The sequence below is a fragment of the Strix aluco genome, chromosome 1 (assembly GCF_031877795.1).
Source record: "Strix aluco isolate bStrAlu1 chromosome 1, bStrAlu1.hap1, whole genome shotgun sequence".
In the NCBI taxonomy this organism is placed as follows: domain Eukaryota; kingdom Metazoa; phylum Chordata; class Aves; order Strigiformes; family Strigidae; genus Strix; species Strix aluco.
In genome coordinates, this window is record NC_133931.1 from 169,362,331 (window position 1) to 169,390,000 (window position 27,670).

Genomic DNA, 27,670 nt, shown 5'->3' on the forward strand with positions numbered 1-27,670 from the left:
TTTTTGTCTTCTGCCCTTAGATTAGAGATATAATCTGTGTGAGCCCCAACATAACGTGCTCTAGCAAGACTCATGTTGAGAAAGATCACCAGTGAGATGAAGCCCTGAATTTTTCCGTTTCGGTATACTTGTTTGCAACTTCCTCTCCAATTCTGGTAACATAAGACTGTGGACTTTCAGTTCAGTTACTGCCATATATTGAAAAGATACTGTTTGATAATTTCAGTGGTCTGTTCTGAGTAGTAGGCTTGCGTACGCAGGGGTTTTCTGCTTGATTTCCCACTCTATGAACAGCTCTGGAAGAGGGCTTTGTCTTTGAAATTTTAAATTAAAATTATTTTTTTACTCACTCCTGAGACCTGGAATAGAAAGTCCACGTTCCTGGTGATTTCAGTGCGCCTTTAAAAGCAAGTTTTTTTTTTTTTTTTCCTTTGCCCTTGGGCTTGATTTGAACAGGTCGTATTTGCCACTGGACCAAAACAAGCTAAAGGCTAAACCCCTTAGTCTTAATCTCTACAACTTCTGAAGGTATTCCTGTATGCCATCTTTCTATTCCTTTGCAGGGTACCGTATTTTAGCTTCTCTGTGTGACTATAAGACAAAACCTTCCTATCCTGCGTGAATGCGATGTATAGGGTTTTGGCTGGCTCGTCAGCCTTACCCCTTGCATTGCAAGGTTCCCAGGCAGCAAGAGCACACTTCTCATCCCTCCCCTCTCCCAAAATCCTGGAACGTTCACGCTGCTGCTGGACTGCAGGCAAACTGATACTGCCTGTGACTAAGAAAGTGATATTGATTCTCATGGAAAGATGTCGTGCCTTGCTAAAAGGTATGAGCAAAAATACTTATCCAGGTTTTCCATTTCATCATTAGGCCATTATACTGGTGCTTCTGTTGCTAAAAATCTGATTATTTTTAGTTGCATCACTGTGGGGAAAAACTAGGTAGATCATTGTAAAATAGTCCTGTGGGTGTTAAATAGACTTTAATCTGAAATTAAAAGCGTAATGGCTGTACTTAGGGTTTGTCTTCCCGCATATGCTCTCTGCCATATAGCTGAAAGTGGATGCTCAGGAAAGAATATAAAACAAAGCAGCACCTGTGGTACCTCCCCCAGCTTCTAAGTATTTGAGGCTTACAGAAATCCTAAGCCAGATATGTGTAAAAACTCTGAATGCATTTCTTGCCTGTGTGAGCCCATCAGACCTTCTCCTCTTGTATTCTTTACATTTTCTGGTTTTAATGGGAAGCCTGCGTTTAGGTCTTTTGTTGAATTCTCTGGTGCAGTCATTAATGGTGTTTTCCTGCAGACAAAATGACTTGTTTCATATGTTTTGGGTCTCTTATTGTCCCAGTCTTATTCTGGAGAAGCCAGGAGAAATGTACTTATTTCCTCTCAGTAAAAATATAAAAATTGTGGATAATCATAGCTTTGAACTATATGAAAAAATCTGTCTTGCATTCAAGCCTTTCACTTCTCAGAACATTGTTATGAACCACATGCTTTGCGTTTAGTCTGAGATTTAAAAAAAGAAAAAGAGGGTAGGTGTCTGCTGCTCCATCTTTCCTAGAAATTTGGTTTGGGCTTTGTTTTAATGTATTATCTTAACCTTTTCTTAGGGCTTCTTATATTGCGTTTTTTATATTTTGTAAATCAAATTGCAAGTTTAGGCTGACGGCTTCTGACATCTGCAATTCAGTTTGTATTTGGTAAACAGCCTAGTCATAAGTCTTACAGCCAGGTCAAAGTATATTTTGATGAGAAGTGTCTGCATTAGTTTATTTTATTGTGTAGTGTACTCTGGCTTAGTCTTCTGAACTGTGGCTACTTACGCTTCCCTCTCTCATGCCAAAATAACTTTTCATTTGTCTGAGCCGTAGCGCCTGTTCTGGTCTCTTCTCTTGTTACTGGTGTGTTGCTAATAGCTAAAGCACTGACAGTGCTTCAGTCTGTGTCCAAGAGCACTTCCCTTAAGACTACGTTGCCGACAGCTAGCCTCAGTCCTTCTTTTCTAATTGGCATTTTGGCATCTCCTCGGAGTACTGCTTAATTCTTTTACTGCTAAGCTCCTTTTCTTCTTTCCTTTCAGATGGTTTGGTTCCTAGCTCTGCTCCTGCGTGTCCCCTCTGACCAGCAGCTCATGGCAGCGGTGCCTGACGTCTGTTCGGCCGGTGCTCTGATTGTGTTTCTGCCCTTCCTTGCCCTAGGCAAAACCCAATAATTTGATCAAATTGCCTGTAGGCTTGTAACAAGTGTTAGGTGTGTGGTGTCTGTTTCTCCCTTTTCTTAGGAGGAGGTACAGTGCTGGAAGTCTTTCTAAAACAGTTGCTAATGTTTATTTTCCTTTTTTAAATTTATTTTCCTCACGAGCTTGCTTTCTTTCCAATTTCTAGCTGGATACAGTGCCTTTGCTGAAGCGTTGCACATGCTGGAATTGCCTGACCTCCTGATGTATTCCGGGATGGCAACTAGGTGACGACAGTTGAGGATGACCCTGACTGAAAAACTGCGCGAGAGGATATCGCGGGCGTTCTACAACCACGGGCTGTTGTGTGCTTCCTACCCCATTCCCATCATCCTCTTCACGGGGCTCTGTATTCTGGCCTGCTGGTAAGTCACGCAAACTACTTGTTGTCCCGGGGTGCAGCTACTTCGTGGGGTTTTCATAGCAATGCCATGAATGTGCTCAGGCTTCCCTGTCTTGTGGGCTATCCCAGAAGCTCTTTTTTTTTTTTTTAAACTTAATAGATTTTTGTCATCTCATTTTGTAGGACAAAAGAAAAGACAGGGATGAAGTATCTTCATGTGGTTTAATAAGTAAATAGTAAAATCCACTTGCATAAGTGAAGTAAAGCAATAAATAAAATAAAAGTAATCCCCAAACACCTGGTGGTGGACTCCAAAACCATGAATTAAAAATGGGGAGAAGGAAAGTTGATCCTTCTCTCCATACTTGCCTATTCTGTTCTCCCTTAAGCTTCTACTCTTCTCTTTCAGCCCTTGCCTTGGCACGCCTGTGTTGTGTGTTCTTGTAAATTCTCTACTCCCCTTATGGACTCTTAATTTGGATACGAGTTGCAATGGAATATAATTTCACTCTCAGATATGTTATATGGGACTCTTAATCATTTCCAGTGAGGCACTATTGCTACTGGACTTGAGAACTGTTGAGAACAGATTTGTGCACAGACACATGGATGTGCGTATACAGAGTCTGTCTTCAAGTTTTTAATTCTAAGTATCTTGTCTCTTTTGGTCAAAATAAATCCTATGTGATGATCTTCTACTCTGCTATTAGAAAAGCTCCACCTGTGTTGATACAGATGTAAATTTTTGTTTGAGCATTGCTGAGGATAAGACAGACTTCTTTCACATCTGCAGTTAAAAGATTGCCAAAGCAATTATTTTCACGTACTGAAAGCCGGTGAGATTGCTGCTCATGCCTGACTCTTCGAGGCTGTGAGCAGCAATCGAGGCGTTGCTTTCCTGCGTTTTCACTGCTTCATAAGAATTCTTGTAACTGTCAATGATAATAGTTTTATTTTCAGATCTCTTGTTCTGTAGAAATACGAAGCTTCTACAGGGTCCAAGCAAGTAGATTCTGTTCTGTTTATCTTTGCTGATACTGATACTTTGCAAGTAACGGCTCTATTTTTTGACTCCGGTTTTGCTGGATGCTGCTTTCACATGTCAGGCTGGCATTAGCCAAACCAGAGTTCCACCATGAGTCCCGAATTGCCACACCACAGCACTTGCTTGCCAATTGCTTCATCAGAGCTTCCAGTGGTATTAGGCTCCTATTTTCAGTTATCTTTCAGGTGCTGCTGCTTTGGTAAATGCAGGAAAGCAAGACAACTGCTTCAGTATAAAATGTTTATCCATATAAATATTGTATTTTGAGAGAGATCAAAACAAAAACTGCATGCTTACTCGCTTTCCTAAATTTAGGATTTCCCGAACAGGAGGAAATCTGATCTAGGATTACTAGCAGCTGTCCTCATTCTTTTTGGGAACCTTGTGCCCACTAGGTCAGAACTTGTATCTGTCCTGGATGTTGGCAGGATGGTCGCACTCAAAGAGCTGCGGTCAACAGCTCGATGTCCCAGTGGAGAGCAGTGACAAGTGGCGTTCCTCAGGGGTCCGTGTTGGGACCAGTGCTCTTTAACATCTTTGTTGGCGACATGCACAGTGGGATTGAGCACACCCTCAGCAAGTTCATTGACGACACCAAGCTGTGTGGTGTGGTTGACACGCTGGAGGGCAGGGATGTGCCATCCAGAGGGACCTGGACAGGCTGGAGAGGTGGGACATGCAAACCTCATGAAGCTCAACAAGGCCAAGTGCAAGGTCCTGCCCATGGGTCGGGGCAATCCCAAGCACAAACACAGGCTGGGGGATGAAGGGATTGAGAGCAGCCCCAAGGAGAAGGATGGGGTATTAGCGGATGGAAAACTGCCTGTGAGCCAGCAACATGCACTCGCAGCCCAGAAAGCCACCGTGTGCTGGGCTGCACCCAGAGCAGTGTGGGCAGCAGGGCGAGGGGGGGGATTCTCCCCCTCTGCTCCGCTCTCCTGAGACCCCCCTGCACTGCTGGGTCCAGCTCTGGGGGCACCAACAGCAGAAGGACACGGACCTGCTCGAGCGGGGCCAGAGGAGGCCACGAAGATGCTCGGGGGGCTGGAGCACGCCCCTGTGAGGACAGGCTGAGAGAGTTGGGGGGGTTCAGCTGGAGAAGAGAAGGCTCCGGGGAGACCTTAGAGTGGCCTCCCAGGACTGAAAGGGGCTACAGGAAAGGGGGGAGGGACTCTTGATCAGGGGTGTAGGGATGGGACGAGTGGTAATGGCTTTAAACTGACAGAGGGGAGATTTAGATTAGATGTAAGGAAGAAATTCTTTCCTGTGAGGAAGAGGTTGCCCAGAGCAGCTGTGGCTGCCCCCTCCCTGGAAGGGTTCAAGGCCAGGTTGGATGGGGCTTTGGGCAACCTGGGCTAGTGGAAGGTGTCCCTGCTCATGGCAGGGGGGTTGGAACTGGATGATCCTTAAGATCCCTTCCAACCCAAACCATTCTAGAATTCTATATTCTGTCTTCATAGTCATATGTTTAGAGCAGTGTGAATTAAGGTGTCTCAAACTAAGGCCTTGAAGCTTCAAACCAGGTTGTCTCTGGCAGATTAGTTACTTGTAATTGTGTATTTGTGGAAATGTCTGCATTGCTCGGTACTGGAATCTGAGATTCTGTTACCTTTAGACTGCAGAATCTCGTCCAAGACACCATCACACACAAAGTGAATAATGAGTTTCAGTAAGTCATTAGAAAAGCATGTAATGGCCATAGGAGAGACAGGGATTCAGAAATACTGTGACACCCTTTGACAGCAAGTGTACCTTGGCAGAAAATTGGAGGGCAGTATGAGTAAAGTGGTCCCTCTTTGGAAGCAATTTTTATGGATGTTTCAGTTCCATTTCTGAGCTGCTCTGTATTAACTGCTGTTAACCAGGTGTTAATTCTGGCTTGAGAAGTGGCATTACTAACTAGGTCAAAATTATTCCAGAGTGCAGCCCAATTACATCTGAGCATCAGACAGTGGTGGGACTGAACTCTGATGGGATATCCACGTACAGGACGCTCTGAAATATTTATTGGAAGTTTAGTTTTGCGTTGAGGTCTTCATGTTTCCCTCTTAGTTTGAGCCGGAGTTCTGACTTCACTGTTGACCTGGTTGATGGGGTGGACTGCACCCTCAACAAGTTTGCAGGTGATAAAAACTTCACATATCATGAACTGGAAAGTAGAAAACTGGATGAAGTGGCTGGATGAAAACTAGAAAGAGTAGCTGATACACCAGATGGCTGCATGGCAGAGAGGAGCCTCGTGAAGTTCAACACAAGGAAACGTAAAAGGAAGAATAACCCTGACTGGAGGTCAGGTCTCTTAGGGAGAGCGTTGCCAGCAGGTTGAGGTGATCCTTCCTTTCTGCTCAGCACTGGTGAGGCCACACCTGGAGTGTTGGGTCTAGTGCTGGGCTTCCCAGTAAAAGGACATGGAATTTTCTGACAGGAAAGTCAGGAAGTCCAGCAAAGGGCCATGAAGATGATGAAGGGACTGAAGCATCTCCCCCGTGAGGAAGGGCTGAGAGGACTGAGACTGTTCATCCAGGAGAAAAGGCTCAGGGCATCTTATCACCATATAAAAATATATGAAGAAGAGGGTGTAAAGAGAACAGACCTAGGCTGACCACTCAGTGGGTGCCTTGTGACAGGACATGAGGCAATGGGCACAAGCTGAAACATGGGAGATTCTGGTTATACAGAAAATGCTTTTTTACTTTAGGGTTGTTACCCGTTGGAGCAGTAATCCCAGAGAGGTGGTGGAGGCTCCATCCTTGGAGATACTCAGGAGCCATCTGGACAGGGCCCTGAGCCACCTGCTGTGGCTGTCCCTGCTCCAAACCGGTCTCCAGAGCTGCCTTCCAGCCTCAAACTGTCTGTCACACTGTCTGTGTTCTTCCTAATCTGCCCATGAAGTTTATGGTGGAGCTGTACAATGCAAAGTGATTTAGCAGGTCTGTTTTTAAGCTCCCTGTTCAGTTTCTCCAGTGTAAGAGTCTTGTTGATTTATGAAGGTGTTAGGAGTGTCCCCTTCCCCACCATGCTTCCTTCCTTCTGTCTTCTGTTTTTTTTTCCAAGCTGGAAAAGCAAGTGGTGCTAAAGGGAACACACTTTTCCTTGTTATCAGATGATTTGAGAGTAACTCCTGTTTTCTTGGGGCTAGGTAGCTTTGCAGTTACAGTCCACATATTTTTCATGCATTTAAAACCCTAAATAACGAATCTACATTACCAAGTATTTCAGGTTCCTTGGCTTGTACTATAATTTGGGTATTTTCTTGCCAGAGCTCAAATTCAGGGGCTGCTCTTCATAGCGAGCACTTAATAAATATTCTTAGAAGTCCAAGATGCCTCTTCCTTGTTTGCTCTGTGTGGAATAATCTGATACTTGTGGTATGTGGCTGCACACAGTTGTTAGCTCTGTGGCTTGTGCAACTGTAGCTGTTGAACATTAATCCCTTAACAAATGGGTAGCGACTAGGACAGTGTGAACCTGCAGCAAGATACTCAGTAGCTTTTGCAGATTGTACTGCACTAGAATCCTTCTAACCAAGTCTGTTCATCAGGTAATAGTAAAATTTTATGGTTTTTTGCGGGGACTGAAGGTTGAAGGTTTTTAGGTTGAAGTTAAGTCCTGGAACTATGTCGTGTGGTGGGCATTTCATGCATTATAGGCTTGCCCTATTCTTCTGCTCTCTCTGAGGCATCTGCAGTTGGCCGCTATGAGAAATAGGCTGCTGGGCAGATGGACCCTTGGTCTGACCCAGCACAGCTAGCTGTATGTATATTTGTTTTAGATTACGTCCACCTGAATAAATGCAAAGCTGGCAGCAGTGGGGCACGGCCAGCACACAGTGTGGGTCGGGTGCTGCCTGCAGGAGCCGCTGCAGACGTTGGCTTACGGGAGCGGTTGGGTGGCCACCTCCTGTGGAAGCGTTCTGTGGGCTGGGGGGAGGAACTCGCTGATGGCCACAGTGTCACATCTGCATTTTTTCCTGCAGTCATATCGTGAGGACTCTGAGCAATGGTTTTTGGCACCGATTTACTGCTGGAATTTAATGTGTTTGCGCTCTTCAGAAGCGTTCCATTTGCTTAAGACAGATCTCGCTGATTCATCTCAGCCACCTCACTGCAAAAACGAGTGAGAAATGTGCTGAAAAGTGGAGAAAGAAGCTGGTGGGGAAAAAAATCAAGGCTCAACTTCAAGGTAGAAGCTCATTCAGGCAGTGTTTCTGTCCGACATGATTGGTAGGAGACCCTCAGCACTGTTTGCATACTAGTGCAGATTAGTGTCTGAAACAAGCATGGACCAATTAAGTAGTAGGAACTGCAGGTCTTTCTGATGAGGAAAGATGATACACGGGTGATCCAGTGGTTTCATACTGACTTTTATCAACAGGGAAGGAACTAATAACATCCTCAGTGTTGCTGAGAAGGTTAGTCCCTGTCCCTGAAGAAGCGGGTGGAAAAAGGAGAAGGTGGTAGAGCACAAAGGAGGCATTCTGTATTCTTCAGCCTTAAACATGGTTAATAAAGACATTGTATTGTTCAAGCAAGCAAGGGTGGATCTTACACCCTGAGTTCTTGAAAGGGAGAGAGGTGAAACAACTGTCATCTTCTGCACCTGTATGCACCCAGAATCCAGGAGAGCTTGGAAAACTGCTGCAGAAGAAATTAACTCAGTTGTTCTTGTTTTCCTCCCCCACACTTCAGTAAAACTTGACCATCTTTGTGTTCAGAAAATGTTTTTTAAAGCTGAAATAAACCGTGTGGTCCACAATTTGTCCAGCATCGGTTCTGGTTCTCAATCAGTGTGACAAGAGTTAACGTGGATGTTTCTCCTGTTCCAGAAAGGTCAGGTGTCAAGGATCAGGGTGCACAGTCACCACAGAGTGTCTGTTATAGGTAGTTTGAATGGATTATGTCTTTAACCTTGGAAGTATTTTGTGCAGACACTGGTTTTAATACCTATAGACAAGGTGTGGCATATCTGTTTTTGTTAATAAATTAATATTCAAAGCAAAAGCAAAAATTCCTGTGGCTCATTCTTACTCTATAGTCTTAATCAAAGTCTGAAAATCCAAGTTAGTCTTCACTTCAGAGGGAGGATTTGTTGCTGAATGAGCTAGTGACAGATGTAGGGCTTGTTAGTTAACTTCTTGTTTTACCTTTGTAGGTTACATTCATTTTCACCATCCCACTTGAATGGATCTGTGTTAAGATCTGCATTTTTTTCCTAGTAGATTGAGAGTGTCACTGAAGCCTAACTGCCACAAGAGTAGTTCCTCCTCCCAAGCTCAAAGAAGAACAGATGATGCCTATAAATCTGGTGATCAGGGTAAATTTGAAATTCCTGTGTAGTTCTGAAGAATAGTTATTAGTTAAGAATTTAAAATCAAGCAGTTGACTCTGTGAAGCAGGTTTGGGAGAATTAAACAGGGTGAGTCTTTGCTGGTGTTCATTGACTGAAGCACAAGGTTCTGCTACTAAAGAATTGCAGAACTGGCTGGAGCCAGAGCCCTTCTGTGTGTGTGTGCATACATGTATTTCTTTCTAAAAGAACATTTCACTGTCTTACAGGTTGTACTATCTTGTGTGATAACCAGAGGAGCTGAGTTGCTGTCAGCCTCTTCATGTTCCACATCCACAGGGAATACAGTCTGCTGTGGGACTGCATGATGAAACTAGAAGCAAGTTCTGTGTAACAAGACCTCTGTTCTGCTTTGCAGAAAAAAAGGAAACTGGCAGCACAGAGCAAGGGGAACCTTTACTTTTGCAGTGCAGATTTTTGAGGGTCCTGTCAGTGGGAAACAGGGCAAAGCAAACAGTACGTGTTTCTGGATAAATGATGTTTATGCACTTACCAAGGCTAAGGAGGGAACTGTTGCTGCCAAATATCTGTCCTCCTGTACCCCCTGGCAAGATCCTTTTCATCAAATTTCATATCTTTCATTAGCAATGGGCTTTTCAGGTTGTTCTATCTTTGTGATAGTTTAGGCTGGAAACAAGCTAAAAGCTTGTTCTACAGTGTTCAAAATGGAGGTGGTAGCTATTTTAAAGCAATGTATCACCACCTTCCCTGTTACCTAAGACCTGGCAGTTCTCTGCTTTCCTTCATATTCACCAGCTGAAGACTATTCTGGGGTGGTGGAGATCTCCGCTTTGATTCCGAGAAGGAGGAATATGCAATTGTAGGGTTTGCAGTTCTGTTGAGTTGCCAGCTGCCTCAGGCTGACCTGGCAGTTCTCCATCTTGGCCCTCTAAGCTGTCTTGAAAATATGTAAAATAGTTGGATGAACATTTTTGCTTCAACCTACCTCATGCTTGGTAACTAAAATGCACTCTTTCTTGAATTCAGCAATACCAACTTGTAGATTTTTCCTTTAATTTGGATTTGCAGAAGGGTGTCAGGGTGCACTGTTACATGAGCATCTAAAAAGAACCTTCTCAAAAGCAAAACTTTTTGAGCTTTCATGTCATCTGTTTTAGAGCCTACTTTTCTTCCCTCCTTTCTCTATGCTTTTCATTCTGGTGTTCACCTCTTTCCCTGACGGTCAAAAAAAATCTCTTAACAAAGAGAAATGTGAGAAGAATCAAACCTGAGGGCTAGAAATCACTTGTCTGTAGCTCACTTGGAGCAGTTCTTGCCTTTGGTAAGACGTGCACGTGGAAGGCACCTAGGCCTGTCACATCTCGCAGTCCTTGCAGCGTTTAGCATCTGTGGGAAGCTGGGATGCTTCTGACAACTCAGCAGCAGCTCCTGGTTTGGTTTTTTTTAAAGTACCTCTTTAAGTAGAAGGTGCTCTAAGGTTGATGTCTGAAGTAGTAGGTCTAGTGAATTTCTCTGTATCACTGGGTGGTTCTTTCTCACTCTGTCCTCTTTTTATCTCTGCTGTCAGTCTGTCTCAGGTATCACTGACAAGATCAGCTGGTATCACATGCCTGTATAAGGCTAAATAAATTAAAGAACTAATGTTTTAGCATCTTACTGAAATAAGTGTAATCTAGAATGCGTACTTCATATATTCTTCCATCAGACATTCTCAAAACTTTTCATAAATGTGAATCCTCAAATACCATGTGATATAAGTAAATGTATGTCCCTGCTTCCCTTATGGCGGCATATATTTATGTTGTAGTTGGCTCAAGTTGAGGGAGCTTTTGAAAAGAGGCCCAATAGTAGGTCTTGTTCCTGAGCTCTGCTGCAAAACAATACCATGAGCAAGTCACACTGCCTAGATCATGTTACAATAAGGACTATAGGATGTAAACATAGGTGTGTACAGACAACAGGGTCTGTTTTAACCTTTATTTAAATCCTTTAAACCTGGATTTGCTGTGGGGCCTTTTCTCTGAAGATAGTTGCTGAAAGTGGGGATTATAATAAAAATTAGTTCCAGTGTTTGGTGTGCTGGGAAGTCCTGTTCCTGGTGGGTGTGCATCAGTGTCTTCTAATAACACAGCTGCCACAGCTCTTGTAGTCTCAGTAAAATATAGAATCATGGAATGGTTTGGACTGGAAGGGACCTTAAAGGTCATCTAGTTCTAACCCCTCTGCCACGGGCAGGGACACATTCCACTAGCTCAGGTTGCCCAAAGCCCCGTCCAACCTGGCCTTGAACCCTTCCAGGGAGGGGGCAGCCACAGCTGCTCTGGGCAACCTCTGCCAGGGCCTCATCACCCTCACAGGGAAGAACTTTTTCCTTATATCTAATCTAAATCTCCCCTCTGTCAGTTTAAAGCCATTACCACTCGTCCCATCCCTACACCCCTGATCAAGAGTCCCTCCCCCCTTTCCTGTAGCCCCTTTCAGTCCTGGGAGGCCGCTCTAAGGTCTTCCCGGAGCCTTCTCTTCTCCAGCTGAACCCCCCAACTCTCTCAGCCTGTCCTCACAGGGGGGTGCTCCAGCCCCCCGAGCATCTTCGTGGCCTCCTCTGGCCCCACTCGAGCAGGTCCGTGTCCTTCTGCTGTTGGTGCCCCCAGAGCTGGACCCAGCAGTGCAGGGGGGTCTCAGGAGAGCGGAGCAGAGGGGGAGAATCCCCCCCCTCGCCCTGCTGCCCACACTGCTCTGGGTGCAGCCCAGCACACGGTGGCTTTCTGGGCTGTGAGCGCACGTTGCTGGCTCACAGGCAGTTTTCCACCCAGCATTATCTAGAAGAGCTCAGTCAGTGTTTCCATCACCCTTTACTTGGTGCCACAGCTGCGGGCGCTGGCAGTGGTCAGGTCTTCACCACAAACTGGAAATCTGACCATCAGCTGCGTTGTTCTCAGCGTTTCCCACAGCTTCTGGATATCGAGGCTTCCTGCTCAGGTGCAGCCGTGGCCACTGCTCGTTTCGGTGTAGCTCACCGTAGCCTGGTCCTAGAGATGAAGCCTCAGCCTCAGAAGCAGCAAGATCCCTTCTCAAGCCTGATCTGTTTTGCTGGTGCTGGTGAGGCAAAACCAGCCTGTCCCATTGTAATCCTGCAGCACACTGGCTGCTTAGACTTAGTGCCTCTAATTTTAAATGAGTTAAGTTTTATAAAAGATTATTGTTCTGAGTCCTTAAAACTGACATGTGATTGCACAGGGAAATCCAGCTCTGGGTAAGCACGTAGTATGAATCTGAAGTGTTTTCCTTAGATTTCTGGACACGCTCAGACATCAACATCAAAATCATTTAGTGAAAAAATCATTCTTCCTCAGTCACCTGTTCAGCTCATTCTGCTTTGTTCATCACATATTTGTTCATCACATACTCGATTTTACTATTTTAATTTATGTCTCAGCCTCAGTCAGATGCAGGATGATTGCTGTATGTATCTCCCCCAGGCTTTTGTTTTCAGCAGATCATTTGTGACAAGCAGGTGCTATGTGTCATTTAGAAGGACTAAAACTGATTGCTGCTTCTGAGCAGTGACACGAGGCTGTGCTGTGTCTCCAGATTGTGGCTTTTGTTGGGCATTTTCACTTCTGATGTATTATGACATGATTTTATTATTCCTTTTTCTCTTCCCTCCCATTGCACAATGAAATGATAATAATGAGATGTTGTGTTTTTGTCAGACTAATAGCAAATCCAACAAGCTTTGCTTCTGATTTCATTGTTCTTTTTCAGCTTTTTGTTGTTCAGTCTGAAGCCTTGTTTTTATCTGCTGCTTGTCCCCTCTGTGGCCTTTGATGGTTCAGGCTGATCCCTAACGAAGTGGGCAGAGTATTGCATGAAAACAATTCCAAGGCCTTTGTATTTATTCTGGCAAGAGAAGCTCAACTATAAACAGGAAAATATGTCAGCAATTTAAGGCCCAATAGATTGTTGTGCATCAGACAACAAAAAGACAGAAGTGACGTCATAAGAAAGCCCAGGAAAGTCGGGTCTCCACCAGTTCAATTCTGATACGGTTTTATTCAGTTTTGAGAACCTCTGGAGCTCAAAACACTACTCTAAACTCTGAAATGTCTGTTTCTCAACTTCAAATAGTTTGAAGTCTTTGTTGTGGGATAGCTGCTACAATCATCTGAAGATTGTAGTAGCAAAGGAACAAGAAGATAAATATTTCGTAGCTGTTTTGATGTCTCATTAAAAGCGCTTTGAGGACCAATGAAGTTACTGACAAATATTGGAAATAGTTTAAATCTTAATGAGGAAAATTAGGTGATGAGTATAGATTTTGGGTCAGGAAAGCAGCCATCTGAATATGATGAATGTCTCATTTTTGTGCGGGCTACAGAATAGTTGAGGCATGGCTGTACTTAATGGTTTTAGCACTACTAACTTCCAGGTGATGGAGAGTAATTCAGGTGAGGTCCTGCAAGAACTTCCCTCCTTTTTCTCCCAGGACTTTTAGTTATCCCTTTCCAAGGGAGAAAGACCAATTATCTCCTGTGTTGGGGAAACACAGCAAACAGTTCCGATGAGAGCTAAAGTCCTCTTGTGTTGCAGCTGTGTCTCCTGTCCTGCAGAGGTTGGATTTCACTGGAGTGGGCTCGTTTTTCATGACACATTCATTTTTTGAGCATTTCTGTCTAAAAGCCTAGTTTAAAAAAAAAAAAAAAAGGCACAATGTTTCTTGCTTATGTCTTGACCATAGTTACCCGCTACTGAAGCTGCCGCTGCCTGGAACAGGACCTGTGGAGTACAGCACCCCCGTGAAGGATTACTCTCCACCCTCTCCAGACGTGGGTCTGCAGCAGGGAGATCTCAGCGAGCGTCCCGACTGGGTGAGTCCTGCACTGGGGGTGGCTGGGGATGAGATGGTGAAACATCCCTGCTGTGTGACCTACACTTCATTGTGATCAACAGAACGTATTTCTGGTGACATGTTCCTTTGTGTAACTGCTAAGTTTAGGCTGTGTTTGTCTTGTATTAGTCTTACGTTGTCAGAAAAATGGATGATAGGCATTTACGAGAGTTAAAAGCTTTGAAATGCTGTTTAAGAGCCCATTTTTCCAGGCTATCTAAGGCAAGTAGTACACTTTCTAAAGCATTATTAGGTTTTAAATAAGTTTAATGATGGGTTCTGGCATAACAGGCCCCAATTTCCTAGTGCCATACGAAGGCATGCAGTTTCCCTCGAGCAGCAGGACAAGCCTCCTGCTGACATAGCTTCACACACCTGCCCTTGGCCTCCTCTGAAGGGTGAGAACAGGATTTAGTCAGCCTTTACTGCTGTAACTGTCTGCGGAGATGCTACCAGTCGTTGCAGTGGTGGTTTTGGTGTTGTCAGTCTCTCCGAAGGGATCGGGATTCTGGTTATCAACCAGCTTATCCTTCAGAGTTCACTAACTAGCTGTGAGAATGGGAGTGGCTGTCTGGCCTGGAGGTGGAAGAAGCTCCTCAGCTCTTGCATTTTTCTCTCCTTTGGCTTTAAAAATATTCCATCTAGCAGGTTTGGGATTTTTTCTGATGGTGTAGGTAGTCTAGGCTTCACCTCCAAGACACAGGCTTTTTTCTTAAGGTCACAATCAAGAGTTTTTCATTTGAATTTTAATTTAGGCAGCCAAAGACACTGTCTGTGGAGCTAGCTACTACAGTGTGGTCTAGGGAGTGTAGGGATGCTTGGAGAACCTGGTGAATCTAAAGGTGGGTTTTGGTTTTTTTCTTTAATTGGCTGGTATGTGTCATGCAGGTAAATGGGACTTATATCCCTGTGTTAAGGGTTAGGAATTAACTTTTCATTTGTATGAGCAAACTGGAACCCTGATGGTTTCCAAGAAGGCTGATAACCTGGTCCAGGAAATGAGGAAACAATTGTAAAATCATCCTTTGTAACCTGCATTGTTCTTTTTCATTCCAGGGCCTCTCTTAAGTAGAAGTTACTTGTTGGCTTAATGCTTTTGATGCCTTCAAATCTCTACTCTCTCCATGCGTGCTCTTCTCACTGTGATTGAAATAATTTGCTGCCTTCTACACTCCCTGGTGCCACTGAGAGCTTTTTGTGCTATGCTGTTAACTCGGGCTGCTGCTGGCTGATTAAATCTTCCTTTCTGCTTTGTTGCCTAGTTCAGCTAATAGAGCACAAAAGTTCTGGCTGCCGTGGCACGTCAGCGCTGCAGTCCCCAGAGCAGGGTCAGCAGCCTGGGCACAGACACCAGAAAGATTTAAATGGCACACAGCAGAATCAGCACAGGTTGGGGAACTGCAAGCGTTGTGAGAGGCATCTGCGAGAGGCAGCGAGCCCCTGCTCCTGCCTTTCATTCCAGTACCAAATTCAGCAGGAGCTGGGAGCCTCTGCCTCACAAAGCAGCACAACAGACTGATGCCAAAATGGTCAGTGGCATTTTGCCTCTTTGAGAAACAGACTCTTTTTGTTCTTGCTGGGTTAGTACTGTCATGTTTCACCTCTAATTTGGGAAAGGAAAATATAGTCTGGCAAACCCCTTCCTGAAAGGTTGCCAAGCTGTGGTCTAATTCTGCTGAGCAGCTTCCCACTCAGCGTGTGTTTTCATTCTCCCTCTGGTTTGCCCCACAGTACGTTGGTGCTCCTGTGGCCTACATTCAGCAGATCTTTGTGAAAGCTACTGTCTCCCCATGGCAGAAGAACTTCCTTGCTGTTGATGTATTTCGTTCACCTCTCTCCCGCGTCTTCCAGCTAGTGGAGGAGATTAGAAACCATGCCCTGAGAGACAGGTAATTACTGTTCATTAAAGTTTGTGTAGAAGGCAGACTGACCCACTGTTGTACACACCCATCTTCTACATCACTGCCTTGTAAGTCTGATTATTAGCTTTGAATTTGTAAGATTCTCAAAATTGAAAGAAAATGAGCGATCACTGCTAACAAGTGACATCATATCCATCCTGCACATAGAGCAGTTTAGTTTTTGTGCTAGAGAGCTTGTCTGTCCTCTAGTCACTGACAGTTGTCAGGAACCTTCCAGTCAGAGTCCTAGGCAGCGAGGTGTGGAAGGGCCCTCCAAGGTTATACCTGTTACAGCAGATTGCAGCATCATATAATCCCTTCATAAGCATGCAAGCTTCGTATTAAAGCAAGTTCATTTGACCCCACCATGCCTATTGTGAAGCTCTTCTAGAATTTCACGTGGTCAGGAACCTTCTCCTGACTTTCCAATTTGGCTATATTCAGGTCCAGTTTATACCTGCTTAGTTTTGTCCTGGCACAGTCTTTGTGCAAAAATAGCTTTCCTCTGCTTCCAGATATTTACAGGGAGAACTCACTCCCCGCCCCAAATCCTTGTTTGTTAAGCTAAACATACAAAACTCTTGGCTGACTCTGGTAAGATGCTCTGTATTCAGTTTGTCATCCTGGTTGCTCCTCTTGGCGCTGTTGTTAGCGTATCTTCCTGAATGTGGGTGATTAAAACAGTATTCTCAGAGAAGTCTCATTTGTGTGTTATTTTCCATAGAAATGCCTTTTCTGAAATATAGTGAGATTCCAGGTCCCTTTTTCATGGCCAGTCACATAATCAATCACTTCATAATGTGTAAAATTAACGTCTCCGTGTCCCTCTCTGTCACTTCCAGCTGATGAGCTCCTGCCTTATAGCAGAAACTCTCTTTAGTCCCCAAGTGCATGGTCTTGCACTTTGTACTGTTAATAGAAAGGGGATTAAATTTATTCCGGCCCTTGCATCATCCATTCCAGATATTCTGTTCCTTTTCTGTATTAAGAGTGTTTCTTTGTTTTGTGTCATTGGCAGATGTTCTTATATCTCATTCCAAGGTTATTAATAAAAATATATCATAATCCTGGCTTTCTGAACTGTCTGTGAGAAATTCCACTTTGTTTTCCTCAGTACTAGTGTTCCACTTTCAGCAGCTCCATGACCATTCTCCTGTTAACCTATTTCTTTACTGCCTCACAGTTTTTGTGCTAATTTTTGTGTCTTTCCTGTGAACTAAAGCATTTTCTGTGTGGTGCTGCATCAAAAGCTTTATTGGGGCCCAAGTAGATGAGATGTGCTGTGCTTTCCCCATCCAAGAAGTCAGGCATTTTAAAGAAAAAGACTAGTTTGGCGTACTTCTCTTTGTAAACCAAGAGTGCATTTGATACACATTAACTTGTGTCTAATTTTTTTTTTTTTTTAATAAGTTTTCCTTCAAATTCTAAGTTTTTATCTATGGTCAAGTTTTTGGCTAGGTTTACTTTCTAAGGACAGAAATGCTTCCCTACTTGTCCGTGTTCAGTGAGAATAATGATGCTGAGAACAGGCCAGGTGTGGTGAAAAATGAGGAGATTAGAGTCTTTGATCATCTCCTAGCTTTTCAGCCAGGAGCTTTCTTCATTTTTTGTCCTCTAACTCACACAGGTAGGGAAGATTTACTGCTTGTTCATACTTCCTTGACACATCCTTCATTGCTTCATTTTACTCTACTTGGCGATTTGTCCTTTTTTTTTTTTTTTAAAAAAAACATTCTGTGCAAGCTAGCTGCCTGCTCTCTGTGGTCATTTTCTTAGAAATGCCAATTATGCTGTTAAATAGGGAGCTCTTTCTTACCAGCTCACAAATCCTTGACACTGACATTCTTCCTGTGTTTTCAGTTCATCTCCTCCTTTATCATATGTGTAACTTTAGACAGTAATCTGTTTATAGTTGCCAGTTACAAGTTAGAGACAACTTGCTCCCAGGGCACGGTTGTCTTCTCATTATCTCCCCTTGGTGTTGCCCTTGATGAACAGTGGTGCAACATGGAAGCAAAATTAAACTTACATGGCTACCAGAAGAAAAAGACTTAAGCACTTAGACCTAAACCTTGGGATAAGGGCTCCTGTTTTGGTGATGGACTCAGATATTTCAGGAAATATCTAACTCTGAGATAAATTCTGAAATATTTCAGGTCATTATGAAGTTCCTTATTGTCAATTGCTTTTTGTCAGTATCAAAGTTGAATGCAGCTGATTTTCTTAATATGAAAAAAGGCATTCTTTTTACACTAACGTACAGAAGGAGCTGAAGACTATTGACAGCTGGGTAGGAATCACAAGGTGTTTATATTTTCATCAGCTGTGAGCTTGCTGAAACTGTTGGGCCCATCATAGTTTGTAAAAAGTCAGAAGTGGCCTGAAATTTGTCGTTTGCTCCAGTTCATGTTTTTTGGTGTCACTCTGCATCCACAGCGAACCAGTAGGGACATCAGCTGTGTGCATTTGCTTCACAAATAAGAATGTACATAGGCTTATCGGCAGTATAAACTGTTATCACTGTTGGTTTCAGAGTCTGCTAAAGCTGAAATACAAAACAATAGTCATCTTATTCTTCCTGGAGCTATTATCGGAGGCATCACTGCATCAGTTCCTTTGAATTATCTTTCAGAAAGCTTTTGTTCCTATAAACATGGTATTTTCGAGCGTATTTTCTAGTATTTTCTTTTTCTAGCTGTGACTTTTCTAGGTATCTTGCCATATAGTGACAGGATGTAGATTCTGAAGGAAGTTTTCACAGAGACATAACTCAGATCGACACTGGTTGGTTTCCATGTTTGCTCTTTGTGGTCATTATAGAAAAAAAACTCTAGAGAAGGCATTTTGCAACAGGACCCTCAATGTCTTGTCGTCTGGAGCCAACTTCTCTGTAATCTGCGAGGCTGGAGCCAGGGAAAACTGGACTCTTGTAACTTAGCCTTTGTTAAATATTTTTATTTACTTTGCCCTTCCTGTGCAAATCCCACCAGTTGCCTGTAGCGCATTCTCTTTTGGACCAGCAGCTCTTCCTTGTCCAGTCAAAGAGTGTGCTGACAGGTTTTGTCACTAACCCTTCACAGTCAGATCCTATTCTAAGCCCAGGTTGACTCTTGCTTGAATTACTGGTTGATAAGAATCATGTAATTGTGTTAAAATGAAGTTCGAGGACAAACACAAATTCCATTTCATACCAGTTACACCTCTATTAATTTCTGAACCTGTAAGGCATTTTCTTTTCCATACAATGCGGAGGAATTCTGGAAACATTTTGTGCAGTTGCAGATATTGAGTCCTTTGTACATTTTAGAGCACTCTGTACACCTTAAATAATCCACTTCAGGAAGGCTAATAACGATTCCTGTAAAATGTCCAATTGCATCTGTGGAAAGAATTATGCAGAGGAGTTTAAGGTCTTTAAAGAAGAATTCCAGGGAGGCAGTTTCTCTGTAGTTTGGAGGCATCTTAAATGTGGAACTGAAAGTTGTGGCACCTAGGATGGGTGAAGAGTGAAAGCTGTGCGGACAGACAGTATGCGCAGAAACGATAACGGGGTTCTGGAGCCTGAACACATGTTACAGTGAGATCCTGGTCTGTGGCCCGAGGTTCTTGATCCTTAGTTATGAAGAACAAGAGCAGTAACATGGTGATGCAGGTCCTTGGGGTGTTCATCTCAGCAGCTCTGCCTTTTGTTTGTGAGAGTTGCAACATACACGGTAGTGTCTAACCTTTGTTTGCGTTTCAGTTCTGGTGTCAAAAGCTTGGAGGAAGTTTGCCTTCAGGTAACAGATCTTCTGCCTGGCCTCAAGAAGCTGCGGAATCTGCTCCCCGAACACGGCTGTCTGTTACTGTCTCCAGGGAACTTCTGGCAGAACGACCGAGAGCGATTTAACGCTGACCCAGATATCATCAAAACCATCCACCAGCATGAACCAAAGACATTACAAACATCAGCTACTCTCAAAGGTAAAATGCTGAAATGCCAGAGAAGTTCTGAGAAATGCCTACAGCTTGCATCTCTAATTTGTCCTCAGCATCTCCAACATCTAGATTGACAATACTACTAAATTGGGTGGCGTTTTGTTACTCACAGCATCTGAAATGAAGCTGCCAGATATATGTCATCTCTCATTTTGCATTTGTATTTGAACTCAGTTCTGTATTTGTGGAAAGTCAGCCACTCAGTCAGACTCCTTTCTGTAGGTGTAAAAATAGCAGGTAACTTCTCTAAGGCTTTTTGTTCCTTTTACTCTCCATATGCTCTAGCTTATCTTTCTCCCTCACACTATTGTCTGTCATACTCAAAGGCTGTTTCATTGTCATAGATAAATGAACATTCATCCTGCTTCCTCCTGTGCATTCAGATAGCTGCTTGCATATGCCCCAGGTTGATGTTGGATATCATAAAAGTATTTTTCTCTCTTAATTAAAAAAATAAGTCTAACCATGTCTGGGCTCATACTGTTTGGTGGTTCCATAAGGCCAGAGGAAATGCTGTTCCTTTGGTTTTAAAGGAACTTTGTAGGTGTCAGGAAGCCTATAATATGGCATATCTGAAAAGAGGTTTTGTAACCCTAAAGTAAGTTTGTTTTAAAGGCTATTTTTTGAGCATCCAGAGTGTGTGCACACTGTGGTTTGGAGCACATGGAGCCTCTCTTTGAGCGCTCATTCACAAACGAGATAGAGGTCCACAATATCCTGGGAATTCCTGAGAATAGTGGCTGTGTTCATCATGATGCGTAAAGTCTTGCATTTTAGCACAGAAGATTAACAGAAGGGACATTAAATAGTCCTTAGCAATGCAAAGTCTTCCTGGAACTGTGCAAATCACGCACCAACATGCACAGAAACAAGTGTCCCAAGGATTTCTTTGGCTGCATCCTTAAAGATAACGCCTGTCTCCTCTGTTGAAGGACAAACTGGGTGCCCACTTGACATGCCTGTACGCTAACACACAGAGCATGGGGAACAAACAGGAGGAATTAGAGGTGTGTGCAGTTTGAAGGGCTACAACCTCATCCAGCTCACAGAGATGGCATGTCCTGGGGTGCTGCCGGGGGTAAACACAGGCTCTTCTGGAAGGACAGGCTGGGATGAGGGGGAGCTGTCCTTTGTGTGAGCGAGCAGCGGGAATGCATGGAGCTTTGCTTAGGGGAATGAGTGATGAGCTAGTTGAGAGCTTACGGGTTAGAATTAGAGGGCAGACCTTGTCTGCTACAGACTGCCTGGTCAGGAAGAAGATGATGAGGACAGATAGCTTCCCACAGGAAGGAAAGTTTTTCTTGTGTTTAAAGGGATTAATTTCCCATATTTTAATTTGTGCCAGTCGCCTCTTGTCCTGTTACTGGGCACCACTGAGAAGAGATGCTCCATCTTTACTGCCCTGCATCAGGTATTCATCCACACGGATAAGGTCTCACCAGAGCACCAAGGAAGTGCTTCCTATATGAACAGTAGTTCTCATTCAGCATTCTTACAATGAACACCTCTTGTCATGCATCTTTTTTGTTTATTTTATTGTTATCCTGATGTTTCGTTCATACTGTGTTTTCTCAGATCTGTTGTTTGGACTCCCTGGGAAGTACAGCGGGGTGAACCTCTATAATAGGAAGCGAGTGGTATCATACACTGTCACACTGGGTCTCCAGCGATATGACTCCAGGTAAGGAGCTTTAGCTGTACTATTTCTGTGTTAGGGAGCCCTTGTTCAATTCTTGGCAAGTTTGCTGTTTGTTTCTTCTACTCTGATTGCTGTTATTTTTTTCTTTACTCTCCATTTTCTTGTGTTTTGGAGTATTTTAGGATCTTCCGAACGTGCTATAGAAAAGCAGGGTGCTGTTTTGGGGAGAAAACTTGCTGTGTTTTAAGGAAATAAAATACCATCAGTTCTCAGTTTCTCTTCAAAAAGTATATATAGTACCTAAAGCTGCCAGTGGGAGTTCCTCTGATGATGGCTTCATCTGCACACAGAGCTGTTGTGGTTGCAGCCAAGGCCCAGTAGGTCTGTTTTGACCCAGTTCCTGGTACACAGAGCGCTTTACTTTCCAGTAAGCACTAATCCAACCGATACCAACTGTGAAACCCCTTCGGCACTGTTGGCAAAGCTGGCTTGGATTGAGTGGATCTGAGGACTAAACACTCTGCTCAGTGCTGCACAGAATTCCCCAAGGAATGCCTGGGACAGAATTGGCAGCACAGTAGCTGAACTTGCTCTGCTGCCGCCCATGCAAGAACCCTTCAGCTTCAAGGAGTGTCATGTAGCACCTTTCATCAGCCATGCTTGGGTAAAATTCAGGGGATGTTTCAGACAGCAGCATGTGATGTTTCCCCGGGCCAAGATTTTGGATGATGAGCCCCTGCTTTAAATAGTTTTGCTGAGTCTTCACAGCTGTCTTTGAATCTTCATAGAAATCAAGGTCTGTGAGATTGCCACAGTACAGATGTGACGAATGTAGTTTGGGCCACAGAGGAACAGACTTAGGAGTCAGGCCTAGAGAGAACCGAGCTCTGTAAGTCTGTGTGAATCTATGGAGCTTCTTCCTACTTGATCTATACTCACTGCACTCCTCCTTGGATTTGTGTGCTGGGGACAGTGTAGATGACATCCTCCTGCTTGCTTTCCATCTCAGGTTCCTCAGCAGCCTCCGCTCTCGCCTTAAGCTGCTCCATCCCAGCCCTAACTGCACGCTGCGAGAGGAGAACATCGTTCACGTCCATTTCAAGGAAGAGATTGGCATTGCTGAGCTGATACCCCTCGTCACCACCTACATCATACTCTTCGCTTACATCTACTTCTCCACACGTAGGTTTGTGGGGTGGAGAGCCTTGAGGGGAGAGCAAGTTAATAAGCTACCTATACACCTGCCAGCTGAATATTGAAGGGATCAGTGGTGTGGTGCCCTTTCCCTGGCTACAGATGAGAGAGACTCCTGTCCATAGCACTGCAGTTCCCTCCTGTTTCAGCACAAAGGGTGGTGCTGAAATTTTACCCTGAACTGTTGTGTAGAGAATTAGTAGTCCCACTTATCTGATTTCTGCTAATTTGTCCCTCTTAGCCAGCGTTGTGTTACTCCTTCTTCTGAGATGTTTTCTGTCTTAGGCAGCTTCAAATGCCATAGTAATGAAATTTTTTCCAGTTTAGAGAGACTAATTCATTGTCAGACAGATCAAATACATGTTCTGAGATGGTGGGTTTAGACCTTACTAGCCGCATTGAAGTTCCTTTTTTCACACCTCAACTAGTTTGAGCTGCAAGCCATGGCGTTATCCTCTGTCCCACCCCTTTGACAGTACCTCTTATGTACTGGGAGGGGCTGGGAGCTGCGTTTCAGACGTTGAGACTGAACTACCATCACTTCTGGACTGCAGGGTATTAAAGCTACCTGCTGAAATCAGTCAGGATGAGGGTCCCTTCCTGATTTTGTATTAATAATGTCATTTTCTTCTTCTTGGTAACAGAGACTTTGCATTCTGTTTTTCAGGGAAGATTGACATGGTGAAATCAAAATGGGGTCTGGCGCTGGCAGCGGTCGTGACGGTGCTCAGCTCTCTGCTCATGTCCGTTGGGCTGTGCACACTGTTTGGTTTGACACCTACTCTTAATGGAGGGTACGTTTCCGGCACTGAACCTCTTCCTAAAGAAGGGTAGATGGAGGTGAAATCATTTGAAAACAGCTGTTAAATGCTTAATCTTTAAGATCTGGTATTTTTCAAATAAGCTTATGTGATATTCTTTTACACACTGCTGTGCAAAATTATCATCAGATGCTCTCCTGGGCTGCAGGGCCATGTGTTTCTCTGCTGGCCAGCAACTAGACCTGCCTGGGTCCCAGTTGTCCTGGAGATGCCTTATTGCTTAGCAGTTGGCTCTTTCTGCCTAAAGCAGAAGGAATTGTTGGGACAACGTCTTATTCATAACTTGATTTCCTGGCAGCTAAGTAGGCTCTCACATACCTGCCTCCTGCAGTGACTTGTTACCTTTTCTCTGGCTGACGGAGGCTCGTTACATTTTACTCGCATAAATCTTTCAAGGTGGCAGAACTGACCTGTGATATTTTTGCCTGGGAGACTACCTGGGTGACTTTGTGCCCACCACTGATAGTTGTCAGCTTTTGTTTTAACTGGGGTTCCTGTGCATGTCAGAGTTGACGTTTGGGACTTTTGATGTTGTGTCAAGCTGGAAACCCCTGAGAAGGCTCTAACTGGCACCTCACCTACCTGCGTTCCACACACTGTTCGTTTCTCATTAATTAAAGTTCAGTTCCGAATATTTCTTTTGATTTTCCGATCCCTTTCCCAAGTAGTTAAGGAAACAGCCATAATTTTTCTTCCCATCTGCTCCTCGCAGCTATATACTGCAGGAACAAGGAAAAGTCTGAGCCATGAGGGAGACTCCTCAATGCTGGTGATAGTTTACCAGGAGCCAGACCTAGTTGGCGGAATTCCTCTCCCAGGAGCCTAAAAGAACTATGAATAATTGACTTAAGAAGATGAAATATTTGTTGTTTCTGGTTTTACTGCTGTGGTGCCTCAGAACCTTAATTATGGATCAAGAACACGTTATTCTGTGAGCTGTACAAATAAATCAGCTAGTATCCACTGGGAGTTTATAATTTTAATGTAAGAAAAAAGGCAATATCTGGATGCAGATACATGGGAGGAATCCAAGGGAAGAGTTTTGGTTAGTGCAATGACCAAGGTCTTTGTATCCTGTAACCCTTACTGCTGTCACACAGAAGGGCTAAACTAATCTAGTTATTCCTCCTACAGGATAGAAAGAGTTACTTTAGTCCTTATTTCTAAAATAGTTCTCCAGCAAAATTTCTTTGCCTTAAAATGATTGCATGGACAGTTTCCTTCGGGGTTGAAACTTAATTCTTGCAATACTGTGTAAATTATGTCTAATTAGATGGAAGAACCTTGGATTCTGTGGTGTTGGGGTCTGATGACACTGAGGTTTTTTTTTTTACTTTTGTGAGTGACCTTTTCCTGTTTCCCCAGTGTCTGCCAGAGCACTTTCCCTCTAGTCTGTCTGGGGACAGAGTGTTCTTGGTGTGTCATATACCAGTGGCAACGTGCTAGGATTTGGCCAGCTTAAGGTGCGGAGTCTCCTTAAACTTTGCTCTGGCTTTTTTATCCGTTTTGTTTACAGCGGAGCCTTCCAGGTGTGGGTGTGTTTGTTTTTAATGGTATCTGTATTTATGATAAGCCTTTTTCCCTCGCTGGTTTTTGTAAGGTATTAAAATAAAGCTTGTTGCTTAGAGATCAGTGTTTGCTTGCTACAGATATGATATATAAACTGGACCTTAATAATTATCAATCAACTTTTATAATGAAGTAAAACGATTATAGGTGAGGTAGGCATTAATCTTATTTTCCAGAAAAGAAAACTAAGTGGAAATAGGTGACATGATCTATGCAGGATTTAAAGAAAGGATAAACAGTGAAGGTGAGGAGAACGCCTGGAGTTCACTGGAAGTGGGATTCCAGTGTGCTGGTGGACTGGGAGAGTCTCTAGGTGAGTCCAGAGCACAAGCCACCAGCCCACAGGTTGGCATCTCAGCGAGGTTAGAGGAATCACAGTCTGAAATGATGAACTACTACTCCTTGTTGCCTATAAAAAAAGGCCTAAACTAGCTCAAATGTGAACATTTGCATTTTAGATAGGAGAGGCTGATGTGATAATAAATTCTTAAATCTTTCAAACATTTTAGATAAGCCAGAGGTTGTCTCTGTTCACAAGTATATATGGAGTCAGAGAAGATCTGTTTTCTTTATGAGTTAACAGTAGTGTTTCTGTTGACTCTCTGGGGTGCTGGATCATGCTGTGATGTAGCACCTTCTGTCATCAAAGTGGTAAGTGAAGTGTAAATGTTTCCGTAGATGGACGTGATACGGCATCTCCCCTTCCTCTTCCTCTTGTAAGCTGTTTCTCAGTGCTTGGCACTTTGTGGCAGAAAATACAACGAGGATCTCTTGCCATCTGCCTCACCCTGAGTGGGAACAAATGAACTTAGGTTTTGGAGTTACAGGGCATGAGCAGCTTGTGTTTGTCCTGCACAGAGTCACATTACTCTTCGAGAAAAGCTAATGCCTCGTTGCTTTGAAACTGCTGGTCATTTAACGTGGAAACTGCTGACTCTTCAAGGACTATTGATACTCATAACCTGGGTCTGTTAGTTAATTATCTTCTGCAGTAGAAGCTGTGGCTTAAGTAGGACATAGTTGATGAGAGAATTATGAGTTTTCTTTTCCAAATTTGCACTGCCTTCTGAAGGCTTACTGCAGCTTCTCTGGATATGGCACTAGACCCCCTGCCTGTCTTGCAGGACTGTGCATACGGACAGGACTCTGCAAGGACTCTGCAGGAGCATACCCCTGCAGATAGCATGCTCTGCAGGATGGTGCTGTGCTGGGCACCAGAACTGTTCCTCATGTTCGTTGCATTCTCTTTATTTAGAGATTTCCATCCCTAAGGATTACAGCTTTTCTTGCATCTGTCTCCCATCTTAGGAGGAGTGACACAGGTTATGAACCTGCTTTAGATAATCACAGAATCATCCGGGTTGGAAAAGCCCTTGAGGCTCCTCCAGCCCCACCATGAACCTCACCCTGACCATTCCCAACTCCACCAGATCCCTCAGCGCTGGGTCAACCCGACTCTTCAACCCCTCCAGGGATGGGGACTCCCCCCCTGCCCTGGGCAGCCCATTCCAACGCCCAACAACCCCTTCTGCAAAGAAATCCTTCCTAAGAGCCAGTCTAAAAGGCAGGACCGAGTTGTACTTGCCAGATTTTGGATTCTTTGACATTAAGAGGAAGTTGCCCACAAGAAGCTTATATATATTTGTATTTTTTTTAAGGGTGCGTGGAGTTTGGTTTTTGGCTTTTTGTAGTCTTGCTTTCAATGGAGCTCTTGCTGTTTCAGCTTGCAGTTCGTTCAATGAATCAATTGGAATGAAGCTGCTGAGTTAGCAGTGGTTCCAGACAGGTGTTTTTCCCCAGCTGAGCTTGTAAGGCACAGGCTGCTGACAGATGTGTGCAAATGCAATTGAAGCTCGTGTCAGATGGCTGTAGGCTATTGAAAACAGCATTTGGGAAGGGGGTCCTTGGGGGTTATGGCAGGTACTGACAGAAACCCTGTTGATTACGTGTCTTGGCTGTTAGTGATGTTCCAAGGGACGTGTGTGTGCGTGCACACGCACGTTCTCCTTGTTGGCTCCGCACATACCAGCACAGCACAAATCCATTACCCTCCACAATGAAAACTTTAGTATTTTTGCTTAAGTTTAGCTGGAGGGAAATGAAGAGATTTGCTATCTGCCACATTCTGGCACAGAACAGCTCCTTCTATGTGATCTGGACTGCAAATGGTTCAAAAGAGAAAAAAAACGTAGGGGTGGAAAGTGGAGTTGGATGAAGTCATGGTGCTGACCGTGGGTAGTCTTACTTTTCTGCGTGCATATATTCTGAAGGGGAAATCCACTTCAGTGTGTTTTCGTGACTCTTGGGTAGAAACTATCGCTGGCAGGATTTAGTACACTTCTGTACAAAGCACATTTCGTGGTGTTCTCAGTCTTCTGACCTACCTGGTGTGCTGGAGAACAGAGCTGCATGCACGTTCAGCAGAGAAGTCCCTTCGTGTGTCCCCTTCGCTGCCCGAGACTGCTTACAGCAGCCGCAAGGTCTGGGAGCTTTTGCCCACTGGGTATCTGAGCCAGGCACTGCCTGTGCTCTTCACTTGAGAGGTTTTCTTTCAAAGTTTTCTTTAATGCTTAGCTGTGATTAATCAAGATTTTCACTGCTGATGGTGGGACATGCTCCCTACCCTCTTGTTGTAATGCTGTCTTGCTGACTAATTATTACTGAGTCTATTGCAGTGGTGTTCGAAGTCCATCTTTTTGATTTGCACCTCTTTGTACTAAATGCTGGAGAGACTCTCCG

The 27,670-nt window shown here is 44.0% G+C and overlaps 1 protein-coding gene across 4 annotated transcripts in view; it reads left to right on the top strand.

Moving 5' to 3' along the window:
- Positions 1 to 27,670, top strand: part of SCAP (SREBF chaperone) — a 65,919-nt gene that overhangs the window by 18,092 nt on the left and 20,157 nt on the right. For 3 of the 4 annotated variants that reach the window (XM_074844669.1, XM_074844660.1, XM_074844652.1), the window contains 7 exons: positions 2,395 to 2,611; positions 13,680 to 13,809; positions 15,561 to 15,718; positions 19,473 to 19,693; positions 21,284 to 21,389; positions 22,357 to 22,529; positions 23,209 to 23,335. In XM_074844669.1, coding sequence (XP_074700770.1) covers positions 2,490 to 2,611; positions 13,680 to 13,809; positions 15,561 to 15,718; positions 19,473 to 19,693; positions 21,284 to 21,389; positions 22,357 to 22,529; positions 23,209 to 23,335 — 1,037 coding nt within the window. In that variant the 5' untranslated portion in view covers positions 2,395 to 2,489. Of the gene's footprint in view, positions 1 to 448; positions 830 to 2,394; positions 2,612 to 13,679; positions 13,810 to 15,560; positions 15,719 to 19,472; positions 19,694 to 21,283; positions 21,390 to 22,356; positions 22,530 to 23,208; positions 23,336 to 27,670 lie in introns of those variants that run through there. The other variant, XM_074844678.1, reaches the window with a different exon arrangement.